The sequence below is a fragment of the Carassius carassius genome, chromosome 4, assembly GCF_963082965.1.
Source record: "Carassius carassius chromosome 4, fCarCar2.1, whole genome shotgun sequence".
NCBI lineage: Eukaryota > Metazoa > Chordata > Actinopteri > Cypriniformes > Cyprinidae > Carassius > Carassius carassius.
The window spans coordinates 35,009,284-35,034,030 of NC_081758.1; the positions used below are offsets into that span (position 1 = coordinate 35,009,284).

Sequence of the window (24,747 nt, forward strand, 5' to 3'; positions counted from 1 at the left end):
ACATCAGTAATCATGTTAGTCGAATGTCTGACTTGAATCTTGTTAATGTATTTTGCCCCACCCCCAAACATATGCTTCGACTATCAATCAAAAATTCCGATTTGACTATGAAAATCCTTAGTCTAGGAAACCCCTAATGTGAAGCATTCGTATAGTCTGTTCGTTTTTTTTTTAGTTTATGTACAAGCAATCCATTATATATAGTATATTTATAGTCAAAATCTGTCGGTATGTTAGTTGTGTATAGGTTTACACTGTTTTACTTAATTGTTGTTGTCTGCATTTATGTAGCACCGTGGTCCTTTGAGGCACATTTCATTCCACTGTATGTCCACACGTGTAGCAGAATGACAATAAAGCTCAACTTGACTTGCCTTGAAAAGTTTAATATTGAATATCTAATATCAGCTGGTACTAATGTAAAAAAATAATCATTCCTAATTCCTTTAATTATAAGTATGAGACTAAAAACAATAATAAGAATAATTTGAATTGTAACATTTGAATGGTAATGTGCACATCATGATAAACATCATGCAAGTCATCAGTATAAAAGGAAAGTGAAATATATCTTCAGACGAAAACCGAATGCGTGTTATAATTCCTTTTCATGTTTTATTAATGTAATTTAATTTCATTGCTCTTCTATAAAGCTTATTCTAATTCTAACTTAAAGTTCAGTTATTAAAAGACATATGCGCACACGTGTGAGTGTTTGCATCTCTCCTGGGAATAGAGTGCAATGTGTGTTATAGAAGAGTGAAAATCCCCTGACAGACTAGTGCTTGCCTGCTGGCTAACAAGAAAACCAGTTCACTGTGTCTCTCCAGTCCAAGCCAAACTGGGCCGCAGCATGAGTCTGAGTCAAGCACCAAACACTCATGTGGATGACAATTGACTGAATGTGTTATTTTTTTCTCTCTCCGAGTCTAGGGTAATTGTAGAGCCACAACTGTTGCACACATGACGCAAACAGTCCATTACCTGGAGGTCCTTGGAGCTTGGCCTTTTTTACTGAAAAGAAAAGAAAAAAAGACGAAGTAAGTAAAAACCACAAACAGCGGGAAAGAGATTTTTTTTTTATGATGAAAGTAACAATTCAGATACAGGCAAAATACTGCTTAGAGGATTTAACCACATACATCAAGAAAGTTCAAAAGCAAAGCACAGGGTTCAGTCCCAACATCCAACCCATTGCCATTAAAGTTTTAACCCTCTCCCAAACGATTTCCATGAGGTCTACCTGGAAAAGTTCACAGTCATATTGCATTTTAATGGCAGCTGTTCAGCTGACACTAGACTCCAAAATAGGCAATCTTTGTTCAAGGCTGATAGCTCCATATGAACATGACAGTCCCAAACCATTAGTGTCAAAAAACGGGTGTTTATCTACACCTATGGACATAAACAAAAACACATTTAAGGTTACTGGGGGCCTTAAGGGGGTGCTAGAGGATCCAAGACAATTAGAGATATTTTCAGTTTAACAAAATATGTCTGCTCAGAAATCATAAAACCAGATTTACTTTATTCTACTGACAGCACTAGTTTAATACAGTAAAGATTCAATAATAAAATAATAATAATTTACTTCGGCTTTAGCACCAGTGTTGTTAATGTTACCTAAAACACAAACTACAGGTTACAAATCATTATTAATTGGAATAAAGCAGAAATAAAATGTCCTAAACATTATTTGGAAAACTTCAACCTAAATGAAAATTAGAAGTGTTACCTTGATTACTAACTGAAATAAAATGTTGAAGCAAAAACTAAAAAAAAAAAAAAAAAAAAAAAAAAAAGCGACAAAAAATTACTAAACCTTAATCTTCATATGACAACTAAAACATGTAAATAAAAGCTAAATATAAATAAATACTAATCATACATAAATATTTCCCCTTGTGCCTGTTCCTCTCTACATGTGTAGAGCAAACTTCTCAACAATCCACAGCAACACACAAAACACTGCAAATCAAATCTGCTGAAACATTACAGTGCAGCTCTTTGCATACATTTTCTTTACACTCTGTGCCTCAACTGTAAAACACGTTCTGGAGCAAAACTGCTGATAGAAAATGCAGTGCAAGTGTAAGGTCTGTATGCAGGTAGGATAAGAGTACATAATAATCCACTGTTACATTCACAATGAGACCAAATCATCTTTATTTTGTTCGGTTATCCCAGAATATCTCTCTATTCATCATTGAGATGTCAGTCTCTTTTGATTTTCTGTACATGCTTCTTCTCCCATGACTGCTGACAGCATGACAGATCTCTGACACAAAAGACCTCACAGAACAGCAATTTACTCTAGTCCAGACGAACTAAAATCAATTATATTAGATTTATAAATGAGCAAACTCTTTTAGACAGTTTAACTGCTCATATACATGCATACTGTAGCTGCAAATATTCCGTTTCCATATAATTTCTAAAAGCAGAATATTTAGACTGTTGTATATAATCTCGATAGTCAATAGCTCAACAGAACTGATAAAATAACAAGACTTTTAACAAGTCACAATGAAAGAGAAGTATACCTTCTTTCACATTGTGATTTCATGCCAACTTCAAACATGCAGTTATTAGGATGTTCTGAGTGGTTACTAGATAGTAACTTGCAGGCTCAAGTCAAAGGAGCCTATTCAAGTCTCTTTAGATATTCAAACTTAGATATGTAGGTTCATTCACAAATACAAGGTTAGAGGATTTTTTTTTCTGATTACTAAAAAAAAATAATAGAACACCTCTCCTTAATAAGCCATAAAGTATCAATCATTAACCTTAGGGTTAAAGATTTGTTAAAAATTCTTAAGACTGATTATGAGCAACAATTTCGCAAATCCCAATCTCCAACCACTGGAAGAGATTTGCTAACAAATCCGATCTCAAATGCTGCATTCGAAATCTCGTACTAGCAAAGTAAACTTCTCTTAATATTTTCTGGCATTTAAATACATGCGAAAAAATTTTAATAGTATAGAACTAGTATCCTGTTCCGAATTTGGCATAGATGGCAAATGGATTTCAATTTTATTTTTCGCACACTATATTGTAAATACGGATACTGATTTGACATACAACGTTTAGTAGCCTATTTATATTACAATAGAAATGGAGTCAAAGAGATTTTACTTCGATTAAAGCCGCACAAATATATATTTAGTGACCAACGTTGTCTACTCAAGCTCAGTAATCTAAAAAAATAATATATTTATTATACATGGATGGCTTCACAGGTATCCATTAAAAAAAACAGTTGTGTGCACAGATTTCGCGGTAAAGATATCAATAGAGAACATAAGACAGAAAACATAACCGGGAAAACCCGTTAAGCGCATTAACAGGGAAGACGAGTCGCCTCCCATCCACAATAACACACACAAACAAGACCACATGTTTATCGAAAGTTAAAAACCTATTCTTGAATTATAACTTAACCTCATAACCTGTTACCTGTTGCATTAACCGGTTTCAGATGCACTTCAAATTTACCAGTTACAAACCAGAGGCATATATACACAAGTACACCATAAATAGAAGTCAGTGTAATAACAAGAAAACTGAAAAACATTTAAAGGTCCCAAACACTTACCTCGCACGCACAGTAGCGACATTGCTGAGATTTTAGTCCAACACGGCACAATTATGACTCCTCCTGTGGCATTAGTCACTTTATTTTCTCCACTTTCGGATTGATATTTGAGGTTGCGGGGAACAATCGTTGATGTTTACATTCATCATAAAAATAAGAGTGAAGTGGCGTCTGTGTTCGCAACGCGCCAGGAGAACTGTTCGGCGTCCCCATGGCGTTAATGACAGGTGCATGAGCCAATCATCTTCAACTAACGGAGAACGGAGGCGGTTCTAAAAGATGACGCGTCGAATAATGTACTTTGTACGCGCACAGGTGTGTGAATCGCTCTTAAACTCGCATAATTTACAGCATCTGTATCAGTATAATCCTATAAAACAAAGACCCTATGTTTAGAACAAATAGTTTCAGGTTTGAATTGAATTTCATTTAATTGTGTGAAATAAGAAAGGTGCAACTTGAGACAAGAAAAAAGTGCAGTTTCTTAAAATTATTGAAAAAGGATAGAAATAACAACAAAAACGAACCATAATATTTAATTTCCACTGATTTAACAGCATCTTAACTGTAACAAATTAACGTCAGTTAATATCAACAGGAACAAGGATCCAATTCATACAGCCTAAACCCAGTTGCAAGGCCAGTCTGTTAAAAAGACTGAATTCCAAGCAACAACAAGCAATTCCAAGCAACACTGTGTTAATGAACCGGCACCACCCTCATCAAGAAGAGAGAAAGAAAATACATTGCATTTAGGGAAGATGTTGAATCGAAACCCCTCATTCAACATTTACACGTATCAGTTGCAGACAGGCCTTAACGCTGCATACTAAGGCACCTCACACTGTTGATATTATCTATGATATGTGCATAGATATATGCAGTCTGTGGTGCAGTCTGAAGGACTTGATTTATGCCTGATGCTTCTGTGGTACAATCACGCCATCTAGTGGTGAGCATGTGTTGCTTCATTAAAAAACAGGCTAAATATGAATTTACATTCACATTTGTTTCAAAGTAAATGTGAACTTGAACGCTCCACTATTTCTGATTTAAGTGAAAGCTTCACACGAGCGACACAAACGCTTTTACAGAATCTATTAAAAGGGCACTAAGGGGTTAGTTATCATCATGTGGTTTAAACTTAAACCTAATGTTGTTATGTGTAATTGTTATTTAATTCATAGAAATTCAGTCTCCATCCTCTGATGGATTTTAGTCCTACGTGGCTTTCGACCGATGAAAAATGTGAACTGGAAATATGATTTTTGCAGGGTTCTTAGTAAAACGTATACTTTTTCTGTTTTGGCACTGATTACAAATTATTATTATTATTATTTTATTTTTTTTTTTTAATTTTTTTTTTTTTCAGAATCATTCCATAGGACATACGTTCCCTTTGTAGCCTAATTTGAACACTACAGTTATTCCAGTTTATCCGAGAAATGTGAGTAAAGGTGTTTATTTTCGATTAATATATTTTGGTTGCTTAAATTAGTCTACAAAATATTAATTTGCCAGTTAATCTAAATATTATTAGCGTGCAAGATTACATAAACCCTATTTGTGTCCTGTCGTTATCTATACGTATCCCCACCAAAGCGGAGTAAAAGGAACAACTTGCACGTGTACGAGGGCGTGGGTTGCTAAGACGTTGCCTGCCACGCAACCAATGGGAATAGTTTTCGTCGAAATATATTACTATTATTCAAATATATTCAAATAACGCATAAGTACGCAACTGTTATTGGTTCGCAGACGAGAAAGCGACCAATCGCTTAAATGACAGCCCTTCAGCTGTTCGAACGTCACTCCCCCTAGTTATTTTTCAGCAAATCCCGGAAGTATTGTTTTTAAAGGGACAGAATAATTTCATGGGCGAGGGCTTTGGACCAAGAGCTAAGCAGAAAATAGCAAAGGCCCGTTGGCAGAGGTGCCTATAGGACGTGGAAAGGAGAAGAAACGCAATCAAAACAGCTTTGTCGACATTTGGAAAGTAGGATCTTGTATCCTCATCGGTCAGAGACATCTTTGTTACACTGTGGGATTTCAACGCAGACAGTTTGACGTCGATTACACTGAAGATCTGGAGATCCTGTCTGCTGTCTAAAATAGGATCAAACTCTTCCTCCAGCTATGAAAGGAATGTTAGTTTCCTGACTGCTGCCTGCAGCCCTTGTTATTGTCATCGTTATATGTGTGCTGTGGGTGAGTTCTCTTTGTGCTGCCATCCTCCTTTAGATCACTGTCATTTCACCTATACAGAATATATATCTGTATATCTCATTTCACATATATAGAATGAGTCTCTAGGTTCCGAGATTTTAATAATGAAGGATGGATTCTTAATCTAAAGTTACAAGATACCTAAACAATTTCATTAATCAATCATATACTGTATGTAAATCCCATATTAATCTAAATTCTGAACTCTATCTTTAATCTAATGATTAAAGGATGAAATGATCTCCCAGTCTTATATAAAGATTCCCCGGGTATTTTCCACCTATTGTATTTGAAATGATTTAACGTGTGTTTGATAATGGCAGATTAATCATAGCCTGCACACACAATGCACACAGGAGCTTCTGTATGTTCATGCGCAGGGGGGCGTTTCTGCTTTGTCTGATTCATGCTATTTCATCCACTGAAGGCAACTTTCATCAGTGCATAAACCACATGCATTTCTCATCCCAGTGCCTCCTTTTCTTTACCTTTTAGTTTTTTTATGATTTCTTTTTTATTTATTGCATGCTTTGTGCTTGAAGTGTGCATGATTCTGTTTCTCTAATGTTACACCCTAGCCATGGGCCCATATGAATCATGCCTGATTTAGTAGCACAGTCTATTTTAAAAGGTTGCCTTTATGCTTCACTATTGGCTTTTTTTGACTAAGAATTGTGATGACATTGTGTTGTCCTTGTTGGCTAATTATTATCAATAATAGCAATATTTAATAGAGAGATTGAGCATCAGAGTTTTGTCAGTAGGTGGATGGGTGTGCGCACACAGGTTGCAGAATATGTAAGAGGCATCCATCCTGCTCATTACTGATGCCAGACAGGACGTCAATGGAAAGGCACAATGGAGAGCTGCAGAGCAATTTCCATTGTCCAATAAAAAAATGAACAAAGAATCTGCAGTGACCCAAAGTGATCTCTTTCTCTCTGTAAAGGACTCAAATGTCCAAAAAGGGCTGCAGGTAGAATGTGCCCTTCATCATCAACATTAAGAGCTTCAGATCAGCTCTTTAATGCCCTTGCTGTGTGACCTCTTTCTTTCTGTGTGGCCGTGAGCAGAAATATGTATTACATCATAAGGTTAGAGAAATGCATGGTAGGAATAGCTGGAGAAAATCTGAAGAGAAGCATGTCAAGCTGGTGTAGGAAGCAAATGCATGTTCAGTGTGAGGTGTCTTAGTATGCAGCGTTAAGGCCTGTCTGCAACTGTTACGTGTAAATGTTGAATGAGGGGTTTCGATTCAACATCTTCCCTAAATGCAATGTATTTTCTTTCTCTCTTCTTGATGAGGGTGGTGCCGGTTCATTAACACAGTGTTGCTTGGAATTGCTTGTTGTTGCTTGGAATTCAGTCTTTTTAACAGACTGGCCTTGCAACTGGGTTTAGGCTGTATGAATTGGATCCTTGTTCCTGTTTGAGGTGTGCTAAATAAATCTGAAATAAATAAAAAAAATGTTAGATGAAAAATTTATACAAATTTAAATAAAAAATGTTATAACTAAATATATACTACAGTTACTAACACTGAAATAAAAATAAAAACAATCCACCATTTAGAAGACCTTAGCAGTACATTTTAAATGGGTAATAATTCAGATAACCAGTTTCAGTGCTTCTTGATTCTGATGCATTTGTATTTATGTGTCTCTGCACACATTTGATTTTCTCTCACTGCTAGAAAAACTAAATTTGACTTCTTTAAATCAGTCATATGATGCAATAAGAAACTTTCCTTTCTCTTTGGAGTGTTACAAGCTTGGTGCATAAAGAAGATCTGTAAATTTGCAAAGACTAAAGTCTCAAATCCAAAGAGATATTCTTTATCAAAGTTAAGTAAACCACACCCTCCTAAAAGGGCTCATTCTAATACACCCCTCGTTTACGTCACGATGTGGGAAGATTTGCATAATTCCGCCCAAATGTTCACGCGAAGAAAGAAGGGGTAACTTTTAATTCTCGCTGTTGCTGCCGCCGCCGTGTTGTGAAGACGCTGCGCATTTCGTTGTGAAAGCGAAACTACTTTGTTTGGTCTTCCAAAAGAGGACACAACTAGAAATCAGTGGTTAAGTAATATTTACAGCACCATTCTAGAACGGTTCAACCCAAATATTTAGATGTGTGCAGCACATATTGGGAGAGAAGCCTACAATGCCTGTGTCTGTTTCTATAAAGTGGGGCAATTCCAACTTTTCAAAGACAGTCTGGTTCTTCTGCCTCACAGTCTGTAAGTACGTTTACATGTTTAAAAAATTTGCCACTGATGAGTCAAATGCGATTTTTGAGCAGTGTAGAGTTGTGCTTGTTGTTTGTCATTTCTCCGATCACAAAATTCAGTCATGGTTTTATGTTTACGCAGCGTGATACGCAGCGCATAAAAAGATAGTATAAGTCATTATAATCAATAATTATGTACCAACAGGATCCTACAAATGCCTCGTATGTAATGGGTTTTATTGGTTTTGTCTCATCGCACCAGGACTCTGCATCTCGGTATGTTAAGGGGCATAACATTTTCGTCACATGCTTGAGGAATTTGGCCAATCTCAATGCACTGAATAGCTTGGCCAATCAGCGTACACCTTGCTTTTAAGAACAATGAGCTTTGTAAAAATCGACACGTTTCAGAAAGGCGGAGCATACAATAATGTGGAAAATAATGTGTATTTTATTTTATTTTTTTACTTTAAACCACATAAGCACATTCCATTACACCAAATACACAAAATAATGTTCTTTTTAGCAACGGTATATGGCCCCTTTAAATAGCCATACAGATGCAATGGATGGTTAACCATGTTTGGTCAAATCCACACTAATGGTCACCTGTCTGGGCATTTTTGTCACATAATAACCATCTCATGATCTGAGATCAGCTTTAGGATTTCTCCAGTGATGGTTTATATAAGGATTTCAATAATACAAGCTTGTCCTATATTAGTATCATAGGGATAAACGTGTACATGTGCAGGCATGTGCTTTTATACAGCTGTTGTGAACAAGTGATAATTTTTTTTTTAAAAAGCCAGCATGAAAACGAGGTACTACACAGCTAAGCTGTTTATCATTTATTTAAATTCAACTAGTGATTTAAACAAGCAGAATTAGCCGTAGATTTATAATTGCCTTAGGCTGAGGCTCTGGTGTGTATATATAAAATCAGTCATTTAAATAAATTATATTCTATACATTTATTCTGGCTAGAATATCTTGTTAACTCTTATTATGAAATGCTGAAGTTCTGCTTTATTGACACAGAACAGGCTACATTCAGCAAAGCCTAGGATGTATACTCCGTGTATTATAGTGCTTTGGTTTTTACTAGGCTGGTTGCAGGTTAGCGTGAATTTGTGTGTGTTGTCTTTGTACTAAAATAACAAATTAACATATCTTTTCATTATCTTTCTGCCTCCAATCCAAGATTCCTTTTTCCCTGCAGTTATCTCTCATTTCACCTTTGCCCTCATATCCACCTTCCATCGTATATATTCCCTTTCTCTCATTACGCCCTTACTCTGTTACAGAGAAGTAAATTTGTCACCAGCCACCCCCACCTTGGAGAGCGTGTTACCAAGGGCATGTTAGTTACTGTCCTCATTCATCAGTGTCAGGTGGTAATCTCTACAGAGGGACTAAGTATAATATTTAGCGTCAGCTATGTTTTTGTTATTGTAGCGACATTTACAGACTCCCACAGCTGAATCCTCAATAAGAGCTTAGTGTGTTTCAGTTCCTTTTGTTGGGCAGTATCAAATTTATTGATCTATTTATAGAGTACATAATTTGGCATATGGTTTGTTATAGAGATATTCAGCACATTCAACCTGTTTCTCTTGCTCTTTGCAACATCAAAACGAGAGAATGATGATGTGAGAAAGTATAAAAGTAAGTAAACTGAAGTTGTAACCAGCAGAAATCACATCCAGTGTATATACATCACTAGTGCAGAGGATTGCACCTATTGTGTGTTCTCACTTGGCTCATTGAAGTGGAAAACAGGAAGTTGAGCAGCTGACTATAATAGCATATGTTTGGACTTCAGTTGGTTTAAATGGCTGATTGCAATGCATTCAAATAATTTAAAAAAATAGTTGTTTTTAAATATATTTTATATATATATATATATATATATATATATATATATATATATATATATAAAACGTGTGTGTGTGTGTGTGTGTGTGTGTGTGTAAATGTATTCCTGTGATGGCAAAACTGAATTTTGTAAACCGCTGTACTGCTTTTGTGGAAAGCGGATTTTATTATTTTAATTTATTTATTTATTTATTTTTTGATGTGATAAAGTGCAAAAGAACAGCATTTATAAATGTTTAAATGTCTTCACTGTCACTTTTGATTTATTTAAACAGGCAAGCACCAGACTTAAAAGAGTAACACTTTACAATAAGTTTCATTAGTTAACATTAAAGTTAACATGAACTAAGTATGAACAATACTTCTACAACATTTATTTATCTTAGCTAATATTAATTGTATCATTTAATAATGTATTATTAAAATCAAAAGTTGTGCTTGTTAACATTAATTAATGCACTGTGAAATAACATGAATTAACAATGAATGACTGTATTTTCATTAACTAACATTAACAAAGATTAATAAATACTGTAATCTATTGTTCATTATTTGTTCATATTAGTTAATACATTAACTAAAGGAATCTTATTGTAAAGTGTTACTAACAAAAAAAGTGTAAAAAATCAAATTTTTTTGTCTCAAATTTGACAGTCTGAGTGAGTTTGACTGAAAAGGGATACAACACACACACACACACACTTAAACATGGAGAAAGGGAAGGGTTAGAATGTGCCTGTGAGCTTTAACAGTCCCTCATAGACCCCATTGATCCCAGCTACAGCCCATTATAGCTGCCAGGAAAGTGTTTTGAAAGAGAATCAAACTGAGAGCAGTGTTGCCTGCTTCAGTGTTTTGCCTGCATCATGCATCAAATCTATGGTAGAGCGCCAATGAGTGTGTGTGTATGTGTGTGTGTGTATATATATATATATATATATTTGTGTACTGTTTTCTACACTATAGCTGAGGCCATTTGAGGGCTGGCTTATGTCTGAAGTCACGCCCCCAAGCATTCCTAATATGGGTACAGAACTTGAGCTCTTAAAGGAGAAGTAACTTTATGTGTCTTCGCAAGGCATGTTTTCAATTTAAGGTCATCTAAACTCCACAACCAACACAAGACATCAGAACTTCACCATATGCCCGGTGTAGCACCTCCAAACATTTTTCCCCATTCAAAGCCATATGTGCAAAGAAACCCTCATACATTTTCAGTATAATCTCTCTGCACTTCCCCTCTGTCTCACTCACTGCATCTAAAGAGATGAAAATAAACTTACATGTTTTAATGCTTTCTTTTAAGTGCATGCGGAATTACCTCTCCTTATTTGGAAGATGCTGCGCGTGTTTGAAAGAGATCTGTGACATGTTGTCTGCAGATACACTTACACAAACGTATACACTCACACCCATCAGAATCTCTGTTTCTGTGGAAGGGCAGATAACACACTTTCATGCAGAGACGTATCCGCTCAGCTGTGCACTTCCCCTTTTTGCTCTTTTTTTCTACTTCTTTTTTTAATGTATTTGAGTAAATGCTATTAGCATGCTCATATGCATTTGTATGAATGCTGAACTGTGCTTAAATTTGTGCACACTACTAAGTCTCTTATGTTTATCAAGCCTATATTTATTTATTTTTAAATACAGTAAAAACATTAATATTGTGAAATATTATCACAATTTAAAATTATTATTTTCTATTTTATAAAATGTAAAATATAATTTATTCCTGTGATTGCAAAGTTCCAAAGTATATTTCCACCAGCCACTACTCCAGTCTTATTGACAAATCATTCTCCAAATGCTGAATTGGTTCTTAAGAAACAGTTCTTATTATTAGCAATGTCTGAAATGGTTGTGCTGTTTGATAGTTTTGTGAAAACCAGGATACTTTTTTTTATTCAGGATTCTTTGATGAATCGAAAGGTAAAAATACCAGCATTTATTTGAATTTATTTTATTATTATAAATGTTTTAGTCACTTTTGATTAATTCATGAAATTATTTCTTTGCTGTAAAAAAAACTATTCATTTCTATATAAAAACAAACAAACAAACCTTTAAAGGTTATCACCAAAAGTAATGTTAATCTGTTCAGTGGTATATTTGCCTCCGAAGTAACACATTTGGGTTGTTCTGGAATGCCTCTATTAATCAAACACACACACACACATACACAGGCTGACACTAATGCACACAATAAGTCACTGAAGCTCTATGAAGGAATACATTCCCTTTGCAGAACAGGTGGGTGTGACATTAGAGGTTTCCCTTTAACTTCACACCTATCAGGGCAGTCGCTATGCCATCTGATCCCCCTCCCCCTGGCCAATCAGATGACAGCACAGCCGGCCCCACTTTTGTGTGCTGACTGAGCAAGCAAGCACGCCTTCAGTAACCAGCTGAGAGGAAGTAAGCTGAAGAGAGAGAGACAAGTGGTGAGAAATTTAGCAAGAAAGAGAGAGAACAAGAAGGGAGGGGGACTAAAGGCGGTATACCAAAGCTGTTTTTATTGTGTTCAAGTTATTTGAGGGGGGAAAGATGTGTGTGAGATGGTGGTGGTGGAGGGAGTTAGAAGGGGAAAGTAGGGTGGGTTACAGAGTTTATATGCATGTGCCAAAGGGAGCCTGAGAGAGGTTTTGTGTGTGAGTTATTGAAAGAGGGAAGGGGTGGGGGGAGGAAAGAGAGCGATTCACAGTTGGGCATACCAGAATAGCAGTGCACAGAGAGCATAAACAGTGAGATGTGTTTTTACAGACTGCTTGAACAAGAAACCTTGATTGGACTTAGGTTTTGTATGTTTCTCTCTCTTTCTCACTCTTCTCAGGGGAGGAACAGAAGGAAAGGCCTGCACTCCCTCATTCCATGCAAGTAACCCTTCAACTCATCACAGTCTTGAAGCAACAAGCACGACTTAAGAGCTCCAACAGAGAGGACGGAGAAACAGACGAGGAGGAAAGGGCAGGAGTTCTTAGAGAGGTGAGTCAGGAGGTTAACATGAATTTTGTAGTGTATTTATGGATGGTTGACATTAAATGTCTAGCAATGACAGAATACTTGTACTTGTAAAAGTTCACTGGTCACAGACCAGACTATTTAAAAGAACTGCAAACTAGCCCCAATGGGTTTAAAGTGGTGAATAAACATTTAAAACACCCCAATTATATGCTTTCTTTAATATAGAGCGGAAGTGTTAACCAAAATGTTTGACTTTTTGATTCATTTTTTTATTTGTATTTTTTTAACCAGCCTTTTGACATTTTTTTTTCAGTGTCATGTGATATGTACTTTATCAAAAACTTTTTAAAACAATATTTTTCAAATGTGTTTATTATTTAATATATTAGATATTGTTTTTTAGTTTTAATATTTAGTTTTTATGCCTTTTTACAGTTGAGGTTACTTTCTGAATAATTGTAGTTTTATTTATTGCTTTTATATTTAGTTTTTATGCCCTTGTAATAATTCGTTACTTTTTGAAAATTTGTAGTTTATAAAATGAACATGTTAAATGAAACTAGCTAAAACTATTTATTAAATGGTTATTTAAAGAGAGAAAATTAAAGCATCTAAATTGAATGCTTCCCTTTATACATTCATGCATATTGTAACCTATTTTTTTTTGTGGAAGAGGAAGTAGCTTCAAGACAACCTAGAAAAAGTGAAACAGCTGTTTTTTCTCTCTCTGTCATATGTCCTATCTGTCAATGCACAAATGAATCAATGACATCATGACCCTTGGCGCACATAGAGATAATATTTCAGCCCTTGGTTTTACAAACCTGCTTTTAGCTGCAAAGAGATAAGCTTAATCAGAGGTGAGCTTGTGAGTGTTTAGTCTTTGTTCCTGCTGTAGCTTGTAATGACGTTTTGTGACTTCCTTAGAAGTAAAAGCCAGGTGTTTTGCAAAAATGAGATGTTCTTTCTCGCTGACTCACTCTCTCACATGCATGGTGAAAATGAATACATTGTCTTTATTGTTTGAGTAACAACATCTGTTGGGTATATGAGAATACTTTCATGTTTCCATTAAAGCCAAAGAAGGAAGTGGCTTAACTCTGTTGCCAGGAAGAAGCTACAAATGAGTTTCTGGCATCCAGATAATCAAAAAATATGCCCATAGTAAAAAAACTAACAAACAAAAAAAGTTATATGTATAAAAGCTAAATCAGGTTCATTGGGTGAATGACTTGTTTATAAAGCTCAAGTTGTTTGGGCTCAGTGGTCAGCCATGGAAATAATGCTCAACTGAAGATTGTTTGGCCATAAGGATTCCCATTAGTTTCTTTGGGTCATTCAATCTTTTATCTATGTTACTATCTTTGCTTCGTTCAGTACCAGCTACCACTTCATAGACATCATAAACGGATGCACAGCTACGTTTATGAAAGTGTGTGTATAGTCATATCACTAACTTCATGTGCTTACACATTACATCTCTCATTCTACTCTCTGGGCAACACGTGTAACACCAGTGTCTTAGTTGGTTACAATGCGTGTGTGTGTGTGTGTGTGTGTGTGTGTGTGTGTGTGCGCGTCTTGACAGCTGTATTTGACCTGGGGTTCAGGGTTCTATTCATGCTGAGTCTGAAAGATTCACAAAAAAGCTCTGAGGGTCTTACATCATGCTTGGCAAACTTAAAAAAAAAAAAAAAAAAAAAAAAATACAACTACCAGACTTATTTTTATTTTTGTGTAAACCATGATATATATATATATATTTTTCAAGTTTCTTTGATAATAGAAAGTTTAAAAGAACAGCATTTATTTTAAATCTATTTTACTGTCAATTTTATCTTTAATACATCCTTGCTGAATAAAAGATTTTATTAATTAAAAAAAATAAAAATAGCTGACCCCAGATTTTTTTTAAAGTAAAAAAAAAGTAAAGGTGTCTGTTTTTTTTGTTTTTTTTATCAGGCGCTGGAATGCTGTTGTGTTTTCAGGTCTCCTCTGTTCGTCTGGAGTCTTTGACTGTTATTTCAGATCTTATGTCAGTGTGAGGTTAGCCTTTGACATAGCAATGCCTAAAATTACTGGCAACCTCAAGTCTTCTGTGTACTTTTAAGTCTTTATGGTGGAGTTATATTGTGTGATGTCACAAAAACAGTAATGTGGCACAACACACTTTCATTCAGTGTCCATATCTGTCTGTGTATATTTTTCCATCTCTTTGTGGCTGATTCAGTTGGCCGCATAAAACAATATTTTGCCAGTGAACTCAAAGACGGAAGAAACTGGAAGAAAAAAATCAGTTGGAAAAAAAACAACACTTCTAGTAATTTTCTGCAAGGACATGACTGTTAAGTTTACAGACATTTCCATTAATCTTAAAACACAATGCAGTGCATAATTTAAAATATGGGTAAAACACCTGTGAAAAATCAATACAGAAAAGTCCTTTATAGTAACACAGAACATTGTGCCCTATTTTACAGACTTTTCTTAGAGTATAAGCTCCTCCCTTGAGAGGCCACTGAATACTTCATTCAAGCAGTGTAATGCAAATGCATCTCTTAGAAAGGCCTGATCCTCAGCATTCTGTCTTTTCATATTTTGTGCATTTATAGTCGTCAGACTGGCATAGTTGACCATTATTAGATTGTGCTCACTGCATTGTAAGATGTGACACATACACTACACTGTTCAAAACTTTGAGGTCAGTAAGATTTCTTTGAAATAATGTATACTTTTATCAGTAGGTGTTAATTAAATGGATCAAAAGTGACCGTAACAACATTTATTGTTTTGCAAAAGATTTAACGTTTTCAAATAAATGTTATTCTTTTGAACTTTAAATTAATTAAAGAATCCTGAGAAAAATAAATAAATAAAAATATCATGGGTTTCCACAAAAATATTAAGCAGCACAAGGTTTTTTTTTTTGTTTTTTTTATAAAGTGTAATAATACTATATATAAGATAGTATTAAGTACTATATAAAAGATAGTATATGTGATATGAAAATTGCGTAATTGGGCACCATTTAATTCCCAGATCTCTTTTGTGGCATTCATGGTTTTCACTGCCTTAAACTGACAAACTTATTATGTTTTTCATAATGCATAATATTTGTCAATCTGTTCTCCCCATAGATCTAATGTATGGTTCCTTAAATTTATGCATTTAGCATTTATGCATTTTTTTGGTTCCTTAAGATAGCTGAAAACAGCTTGACCATCCAGATAATAATCACAAGACAGCAGTGTAAATAATGGCCTACAATCGGCCTTAAAGGGATAGTTCACCCAAAAATGAGAAATCTGAAACATTCTTCAAAATAGCTTGTGTTCCACAGACAAAATACAGCCATACAGGTTTGTTACAATATGAGTGTGAATAAATGACAGAAATGTTAGCCCTAGAACCCAATCATTTCAATATAATTAACTTTTTCTCTTTTTGTGTTAAAAAAAGCATTCAGATACTATACTATTTGCATTTGTTTAGCAAAGCTGCAGTATATAATGTTTACTTGTTTCATGTTTTTCCATTACTTAGGTCTACCCATGTTATAGTGTTAGTGCTTGTATGTTCCTGTTTTTGTCATTTAATGAGCAGGAATGCTCGTTCTCTGATACAAGACAGTACAAAGGTTCTGTTGTGTGTCTCCGTGTTTTGTCTGCCAGGCTTGATCCCAAGCAGGCCTGAGCTTTAGAGACGGAGAGCCAGTCAGAGCTATGCAGTACACAGTCTGTTAAAGCATGTGTCCTAATCAGATGGCATGAAATGAGTGTAGTAAATCATACGATTGCTCTGTGTCTGTTCCCTCTTCGTGTAATTTACTTGGTTGATTTAATGACCAGCAGAACGATGTCTTGAATAAAAAGCTATTAAATGACTGATCACTTGATTTTTAAATCAGTTTACAACGATTGATTCGGATCATGTGCAGGTTGAACTGTGTGGCAGGGTTACTTATTTGATCAAGTTGATTTGTATTTGATTTAACCATTGTTCTTTAATAGGTTGTGTCTCTGGAATGCCTGGCTCAGGATGCAGCCGCTGAGCAGTCCACTCCTTTCAGGAGCCAAGGGGAGGCGTGATTGGCCGCTGGCCTTATCTGGGTGGAGCTGTAGGAGGAATAATACTTCATTGGCACGTTCTGCAAGGCCCCTCCCACCTCACTGACGCTCTGCCCTTGGTACTGTATTTATCATATTTTTAATCAAATAAATGCAGCCTTGGTGAGGCTACTTTCAAAAACGCTTAAAAATCTGGTTGATTGTTTCTCTGACTTTTTTCTTTGTCTTGTCAGGCCCCTGTTAGCTGCCTGTGTATCTGGGAATGCTGTTGTTGCATCAGAGGGGCAGTATTGGAGATGGCCCAACTCAGGGGCTAAGGTCAGGGTCAAGATTCAAGGGTCAACACAACTCCGAAGCTGAAGGGGTGGATGTGGAAGAACCTGAAGCCAAGCTGCAGGCACCAACAGGCATGTAGGTTAGGAAAATGGTCTTTCACACGCTTCTTTTGTAAATATATTTGATGACACTTTCCTGCGCCAGTTTACAGCAGTGATGCTCCCTCAATGCAGAATCTTTTGCACCACAGAAAAATAAATCATATTTTACCCGAGTTTTTGTACCAGGAAATAATGGCAAGCATATCTTTTTGTTCAGTTGTCTTTGCAGGCTACTACCAAAAACAAACGTAGATTGTGTTCAGTACCATCTGATTCACAAATCACGCATATAAGCCAGTTCTTCTTTTTGGTGGATCAGTAATGTCCAGCACAACCAGTGTAGTCTAATTCCCAAATGAATTAATATTTAAGAGACTAAAAACAAACAAAGTGTATTTTATAGGGCCCTATTTTAACAATCTAAACGCAAAGTGTAAAGCGCACGGCGCAGGTGCACTCAGGGCGTGTCCAAATCCACTTTTGCTATTTTAACAACGGAAAAACGGTTGGCGTGCCCGGGCGGATGGTCTAAACGGGTTGTCCCTATTCTTTTAATGAGTAATGGGCGTAACATGCAATAAACCAATCAGAGTCTCATCTTCCATTACCTTTAAGAGCCAGTTGCACTCGTGCCATGATGGATCTGCTATTTACACGGCGGAATTTGGCATTAAATATAATTTAATATATATTTAATTAGCCTATAAAAAATATCTTATGTATTGTAGTCCCTTCATTTTTAATATTTTGCATGTTTGTGTGCTGCTGTGTGTCCCTGTGTTTAATAAGCAGCGTGTACGCTCTTTAAATATCAAAGAAAAAACATTGCGCCAGACTTTAGACCAGGTTTGAGCTGGTCTATGGTCTATTCAGCACCTTAAAATAGCATTGCGCCAGTAATGCGCCTGAACACACCAATTTTTTAGACCAGCACGCCCATGGGCGCAAAAATGAGCGCAAATGCATTTGCTAATTAAATGACATGGCACTGGACGGGAAAATGTGAACGGCGCCGGACTGAAACTAGCAAACACACTTGTGCTGCGCTTTTCGTCACATTACGCCGGGTGTATGATAGGGGCCATAGTCTCATTACCTAAGGAATTAATCTTATGGTATATGTTAGTGAATCAAAAACATATAGCACAGATAGTGTAGTCTGATTCATGAGTTGATTTACCATTTTTTTTAATGAACTGTTCAAAAAGATGAGTTCGCGATTTGAATGTGACAAATCCTTCACTGCACTGAATCAGTCGGAGAGGTTACTAAATCAAGATTTGTCTTGCATACTGATATAATTTGTTATATGTTTAAATGATGTTTATTGTATTTTTATATTATGTTTGTGTGTGTGTGTGTGTATATATATATATATATATATATATATATATATATATCAAATATTATGCATTAGCTTTATTGATGTCCACATCAAATTAAAGTGAATTTTGTCTAAATGACAATATATTGTTAAAAATACATGTATGTAAATAGTGTTCATTGTTACTATCCTGCTGTGTAATCTTTATTATACATTTCATTTCAGTTTGCTTATACATCTATCCCTGTTTTTTTTTTTGCTTCAGAAGCTGTACGCACTGTGGAAATCAGCTTGTTCTAACTTCACAACTGACCCCTGGAGACTAAAGCTTACCATCTATGAGACGGGAAGCTTACTTTCACTTTCACAGCCTTGTTGCACTTGTTTAGACATTCTAGAACTCTCTGGAGCTTGTGTCTTTATTATTTAATACTGCACAACTTCCCCTGAAACAATAACCCAGCATACATAAAGTCACTATGCGTCACATCCATGTAGAACTGGCTCGTAAAGAGCCAGCTGTTGAGCTTCCACCCGAGGACGGGGATCTACCTCTTCCTAGCACTCGGAGCGAGAGCCCTGAATCTGAAGTACTGCGAGTTGTTCCCAGACCTTTTGGAGAGGAAGAGATCAGGCTACAAAAGGTCTACCAGCTATCCATTCTCTCCCAAAGAGGTGGTTTTGGTGAAAATCAAGAGACTCCTCGGCCTATTCGAGTAGGGATGAAACGTAGCCTGGAGGGGACGTCGGTACCTGTCACTCACAAGCGTCTTTTCCAACAGGATGAGGATGATGATGAGTCAAATGGGGAGGTGCTGTGTGGGTCTGGGGTGGAACCACTTTTTTCCAACTCGTTCCTTGAGCACAGAGACTCAGAAATCCCTAGGTCGCCTCCCCTTTCCCCTTCGCATCTACTGATTCCTGGTCGCCGCCCAGCCCAGCACAACCACGACAGACCCATCCCAGATGCCTTCGCCCCGCTGTCCCCAAAATCTCCCCCTATGGTGGACCCACAGGGCCCTCACTCCACCTGGGGCCACTGTGAAGGGAGTCCTCCTACTCTTACTCCCAGAACCGAGGCCTCCACAGCAGGAAGTGTCCTGGCTGGCTCCAGCGAAGGAGCAAGGGACGAAGGCCATAAATCTGTTGACGTCAAGGGCATGTTGTGCACCACAGAGAGCAGTTGGGCACCTGTCCCATTTTCAACACCAGCTGAAGCTGTCGAATGGCGGACAACTTTTGAATCTTCTCCTCCACCATCAGAGACAAAGACCTCCTCCTCCTCCTCTTCCTCTTCCTCTAACGGACTGAGCTCTCTTGAGAAAACACCAGTGGAAGCAAATGGCCTGACATTAGGATCATCCAATTCCTGCCCAGTGAAGAAAAGACTTCTCTCCTCCAGTGATACAGGAGAGTCCTGCTCAGAAGATGAGGGTCCATCTACATCAAAACGAAGTCGATTGGCAATGCTAGCACCGGGGCTCGGATTAGCATCCTGTCGCAGCACTGATGCCAAGGGTGCACCCTTCTGGAACCATCTACTACCCTCAGCAAGGGAGCACACCAAGGTGAAACGCAAATAAAGTAGAAAATAAAGTAGAAATGAAGGCCCTTTCGCATGACTTAACAATGCAGCTAGAGATGCTGTACAAATTTAACATTTTAACAACCAGCCCTGTGAACCAGTAATATAAATACGCATAATGCAAATCTCAAAGTCTTCTACTCAACTCTTCAATAAGATGGAAAACAAAATGATTTCAGAAAGTGAAATCATATTAGGCACATTTTTATTATTATAATACAAGTTAGAAATACACTTAAATTCATAGGAAAGTCAGCCTTTTGTGACAATGTTTGCAATGCTTTTCATGTGGCATCAAAGTGGCATGTGAGAGATGCATTGAATGCGACTCATTTGAAAGGGCCTTAATTCATGGGTAAAAACATGCCAGATCTTTCCAAATTATGAATGATTACAAGTGGAAATGGGAAGGTGCTTATTAGTTTAAGGACAAAACTTGTGAAGGGGGCAGAGATAATCTCCCATTACTGACAGAGTCATGGTGAAGGGTGGATAGTCAGATGGAAACAAAAGACATATTGGAAATGAGAAAGTGAAAGATTTTAGAATATGCATGCTTAATTTTCCATTGCAGCACAATAAGCATTGGGACTTCAGAACAAAGCCCACTGACAGAGCCATTGTTCAAGAGGTTAGACCTGCCTCACCTGACCTAACAAATACACACATACAGGTTCTGGCCAAATTCATTTCCAGAATGAGTGAATTTGTGGTGAGGGGGGTTACATGGACTACAGAAGCTCATATACTGTCATTGTGCACACATCACAGCGTTACTCGAAAGCTGAGCTCTTGAGGCCAAGAAGGGAAGAATAAAAGAGAAAGTGAAGACCATCACAAAGAGGAAAGAGTGAATAGAGGTTTAGAATAGAGAAACAAATAGATAAATATTCTGAAATAAAGGTTCAAACTAGCTGAAAATGTACAATTTTGATATGCATTCTATAGTTAAGTCTAGCTGATATTTAATAACTTTTTAGAATGATACTATGGACTACTGTGATATGTGTGATATTGCAGCCACATCTTCTTCTGTAAGTACTTAAAATCTTAATTGAAGTTTGAAAATTTGAAATCAACTTTAAATAGTTGAGCATTCTAAATCTGATGTCACAATGGGCCTTCTTTTTCATCATTTTCACAATCATTCAAACACTTTCCTGATTGTCATTTCTTTCAAGGAGATTAAAATCTAGTTTAAACGTTTATCAACAATCTGGTTTTAAATGATCATAAAATGGACCTTAACTCTGTAAACATTTCGAGGGTAATTACTGCTGTAAGTCTTTGAAGAAAAAAAAACACTATTGGAATAAAACACAGTATTGTAACATCTTTTTCAAACTTCATTTGTCAGACTGCTACAGACTGTTCACGATCAGGGAGAAGACTCAAAGTGGGGAGTAGACTCAAATCGTAAGTCTTTTTTACATTTTGTTGCAAATTACATTGTATTAATATATAAGAATGTTTGTTACTTTTTTGTTTTAATAGTCGACAGTTACGCAGTGGACGCCGAACAGACACCAGTCGCTCCTGTAGTTCAATTTCCTCTTTATCCTCCATTAGCAGATCTCTTCTTGGAAACTTTGAGGTACATAAGAGCAAACCATGAAGAAATAAAATGTTTCTTCTGTAACAATATATGAAGTATGCAACAATGGCTAATGTTTTGATGCATTTCTTATTGGTTGTTGTGTGCATCTGTCTTCAGGAGTCGATTCTGAAGGGTCGTTTTACTCCATCTGGGCGGATAGAGGGCTTCACAGCAGAGATTGGGGCTAGCGGCTCCTATTGCCCGCAGCATGCCACCTTACCTGTGCAAGTGACGTATTATGACACCTCCGAGCACAGCGCCCCTTCTCCCTTCCTGGTATATACTTACTGCCTCTGTGTGTTGAATTCATGTGGACTATTACGTTAAAGAATTCTCAATACTTTTTTTCTTTTCTTTTTCTAAATCTAAAGAGATTTTTTTTTTACACACCCCTTGAAATATAAATTCTCTTTTGTAAAATGCATATTAACTGTCGTATTTCTTTGCAATGTTTAGGGGGTGATCTTGCTAGAACCACTTGGGAAAAAAGGATACAGTGTACCCAAAGCAGGGACCATTCAAGTGGTGGGCTCTCTTTCTATTTCTTACCATTTATTTGTATATTTTTTCAATTTATATCTATTTTTGTACTTTTATTTCTATTTTTTAAATGTTATACCTTTTTTAATCCTTAGTTTGAAATGTCTTTTTTGTTTGTTTATTTTTGCAGACCTTATTTAACCCTAATAAGACTGTGGTTAAAATGTTTTTGGTGACGTATAATTTTGGGGACATGCCCGTTAATCACATGACCTTCTTGCGCCATCGTATCTTCCTGGTGCCTGTTGATGAGGCGGAGGGGAAGGAGGGCTCCTTGTCTGACAGGAAGAAGATTCTCTGCTACTTGATACACCTCAGGTAAACTTCGACAGGATGTACACTACTGTTCAAAGTTTTATTTATTTATTTATTTTATTTTTTTAAGAAGCCTCTAACACTCACCAGAGCTGTAATTATTTGATAAAAAATACAGTAAAAATAATAATATTGTGAAATATTATTACTGTTTAAAATAAGTTTTCTGTTTTAATAAAAAAAAAATTCAAATGCAATTTATTCCTATGATGGCAAAGCTGAATTTTCAACAGCCGTTACTCCAGTCTTCAGTATCACAGACTCTTTTAGAAATCATTCATATATGCTTATTTGGTGCTCAAGAAACATTTCTTAACATTTTTGGGAAAACTGTGATTTTTCAGGATTCTTTGATGTATAGAAAGTTCACATGAACAACTTCAATTTGAATTGTTTTTTGTAACACTGTAAAAGTCTTTAGTGCTATTGATCAATTTATGGCATTCTTGCTGAATAAAAGTATTTAAAAAGTATAAAAGTATTAGTTTCTTTCAATAATAATAATGATAATATTTACAATTTGTGAACACAGTGTAGTTCTCTTAGACATGTCAGTTTTGTTAATTTAGAAGAAAACGATTGGATAGCAACACTTCAACATCAGTATTAACATGCGTATATACATATATAGAATTATAATGGGTGCAAACTGTTGTACTACCACTATAGTTGCAAATAGTTTATATATTTATATATATTCTTATAATTCTATAGCCCCAAGTGTGTGATTTTAGGCTAGATTGCAACTAACTTGCAATCTAAATAACTATGTTCAATATATTCTATTTTAAGAGACTTAAATTTAGATTTTAAAAGTATATCTCCTTTAAGTACTAAATTCAAATTGGAAGCAATGATGCCTAACAAACCTGTTTTTCCTTTCCTCTTTGTTTGCATATGTCAGATTCCAGAGTTCCAAATCTGGAAAAATCTACTTGCACAATGATATCCGGCTGCTATTCTCCCGCAAGTCCATCGAGGTGGACACTGGGATTCCTTACGAGCTGAAATCTTTCACCGAGGTGCCAAGAAACCCCAAATACTCCCCCAGAGTGTGAGATCATCATGCCCTGCAGCAGTGGGGCAGAAGGACTCAATTAATTAAGATTGCAAGACAAGATAACCCTTACACTTGAACACATACACACTTGCACTCATACATGCATTCACAGACAGATGTATGTACATGCAAACAGATATCACACCCTCTCAAGGGCAAACTCTAGAATTGAGTGTGTAACATGCATGAGTTTTCCTATAGTGCCGTTAAACAGCTTTGCCCTTCACTCTGCCTGCACCTGCCTACTGTGGACCAGTTGTAACCAAGCCCACCAACCAGATCTATTCTAAAATGTTGGTGACCATCAGTAGTTACGGCCTTCCTCGATTAAAGAGGACTGATTGAATGAACAAAGAGGTGTTGAATGAGACCAAAAGAAATGTATGGAGGCAAAGCAAATGGAAAAAAAAAGAGATTCCTAAGGCCCAGACTGGAGTTTCAACAATGGACACCACCTGTAACTTGCCCATTGAAGGGGCTAAGAAAGTTCTAGAAAGAAAGACACAAACAGAACAGAGGACTGAAAGTACATCCATTTAGTTATCTGCATTGTGTTCGTAAAGCATGGGTCGTGAAGAGGAGAATAGCTCATTATTTTGGACATTTTCTCTTTTTGCAAGGGCAGTTTGGAGGACATTGCTGTTTCAGCTCCATCTGAACAGTCCAAAATCAGAGCAGAAAAAAACAAACTAGTATTTATGTTCGCAAATGTCTTTGAGAGGAAAAAAAGAAAAAAAGCAATATGCTGCACAACTAGAGTGATTTCATTTTTGTGGAGGTAGTAGGTGCCCTCTCTGCTAGGATGAAGGGAAAAGATTGCCAAGTGAGAGATGAAGGGGGGAGGAAAAGGGGGAGGGAATTTGGGGGGTATTTAAAATCAGAAAATGTTGTTTATGTATATTTAAAAAATTGATTAAACTCTGCAACTTGTGGGTGAAACCAGTGTTTGACCGTAATTTGCCAAGGGAAACTTGAGAAGCAATGTCA

General features: G+C 36.5%; 2 protein-coding genes across 5 annotated transcripts in view; one reads left to right on the top strand and one right to left on the bottom strand.

Annotated features, from left to right (window-relative positions):
- LOC132135819 (protein unc-13 homolog B-like) overlaps positions 1 to 3,837 on the bottom strand; it is a 48,583-nt gene extending 44,746 nt beyond the window's left edge. The window contains exons 1-2 of the mRNA XM_059547204.1: positions 3,599 to 3,837; positions 985 to 1,014 (exon numbers count right to left, since the gene is read on the bottom strand). Of these exons, the coding sequence (XP_059403187.1) occupies positions 985 to 1,014; positions 3,599 to 3,620 (52 nt within the window). The 5' untranslated portion in view covers positions 3,621 to 3,837. The remainder of the gene's footprint in view (positions 1 to 984; positions 1,015 to 3,598) is intronic.
- Positions 965 to 24,699, top strand: LOC132139921 (atos homolog protein B). 4 transcript variants are annotated; one of them, XM_059548629.1, is made up of 11 exons: positions 965 to 1,040; positions 12,765 to 12,916; positions 16,906 to 17,081; positions 17,196 to 17,377; positions 18,929 to 20,231; positions 21,606 to 21,664; positions 21,743 to 21,842; positions 21,963 to 22,121; positions 22,302 to 22,370; positions 22,516 to 22,703; positions 23,605 to 24,699. In XM_059548629.1, exons 5-11 carry the CDS (start codon positions 19,143 to 19,145, stop codon positions 23,756 to 23,758), a joined length of 1,818 nt encoding a protein of 605 aa, XP_059404612.1. In that variant the 5' UTR covers positions 965 to 1,040; positions 12,765 to 12,916; positions 16,906 to 17,081; positions 17,196 to 17,377; positions 18,929 to 19,142; the 3' UTR covers positions 23,759 to 24,699. The 4 variants fall into 4 exon arrangements, with proteins under 4 accessions (XP_059404612.1, XP_059404609.1, XP_059404610.1 ...); XM_059548626.1 differs by lacking the exon at positions 965 to 1,040 and adding an exon at positions 5,329 to 5,806; XM_059548627.1 differs by lacking the exon at positions 965 to 1,040 and adding an exon at positions 5,329 to 5,806 and having other exon boundaries at positions 17,196 to 17,373.
- The last annotated feature ends 48 nt before the right edge of the window (positions 24,700 to 24,747 follow it).

What these genes read in the sequence shown, in the direction of transcription:
- LOC132139921 (XM_059548629.1), top strand. Translation starts at nt 19,143, where the DNA reads ATGCGTCACATCCATGTAGAACTGGCTCGTAAAGAGCCAGCTGTTGAG. An exon ending in GCGCCCCTTCTCCCTTCCTG is followed by an intron (nt 22,122 to 22,301) that starts GTATATACTTAC and finishes TGCAATGTTTAG; the next exon opens with GGGGTGATCTTGCTAGAACC. An exon ending in TGCTACTTGATACACCTCAG is followed by an intron (nt 22,704 to 23,604) that starts GTAAACTTCGAC and finishes TGCATATGTCAG; the next exon opens with ATTCCAGAGTTCCAAATCTG.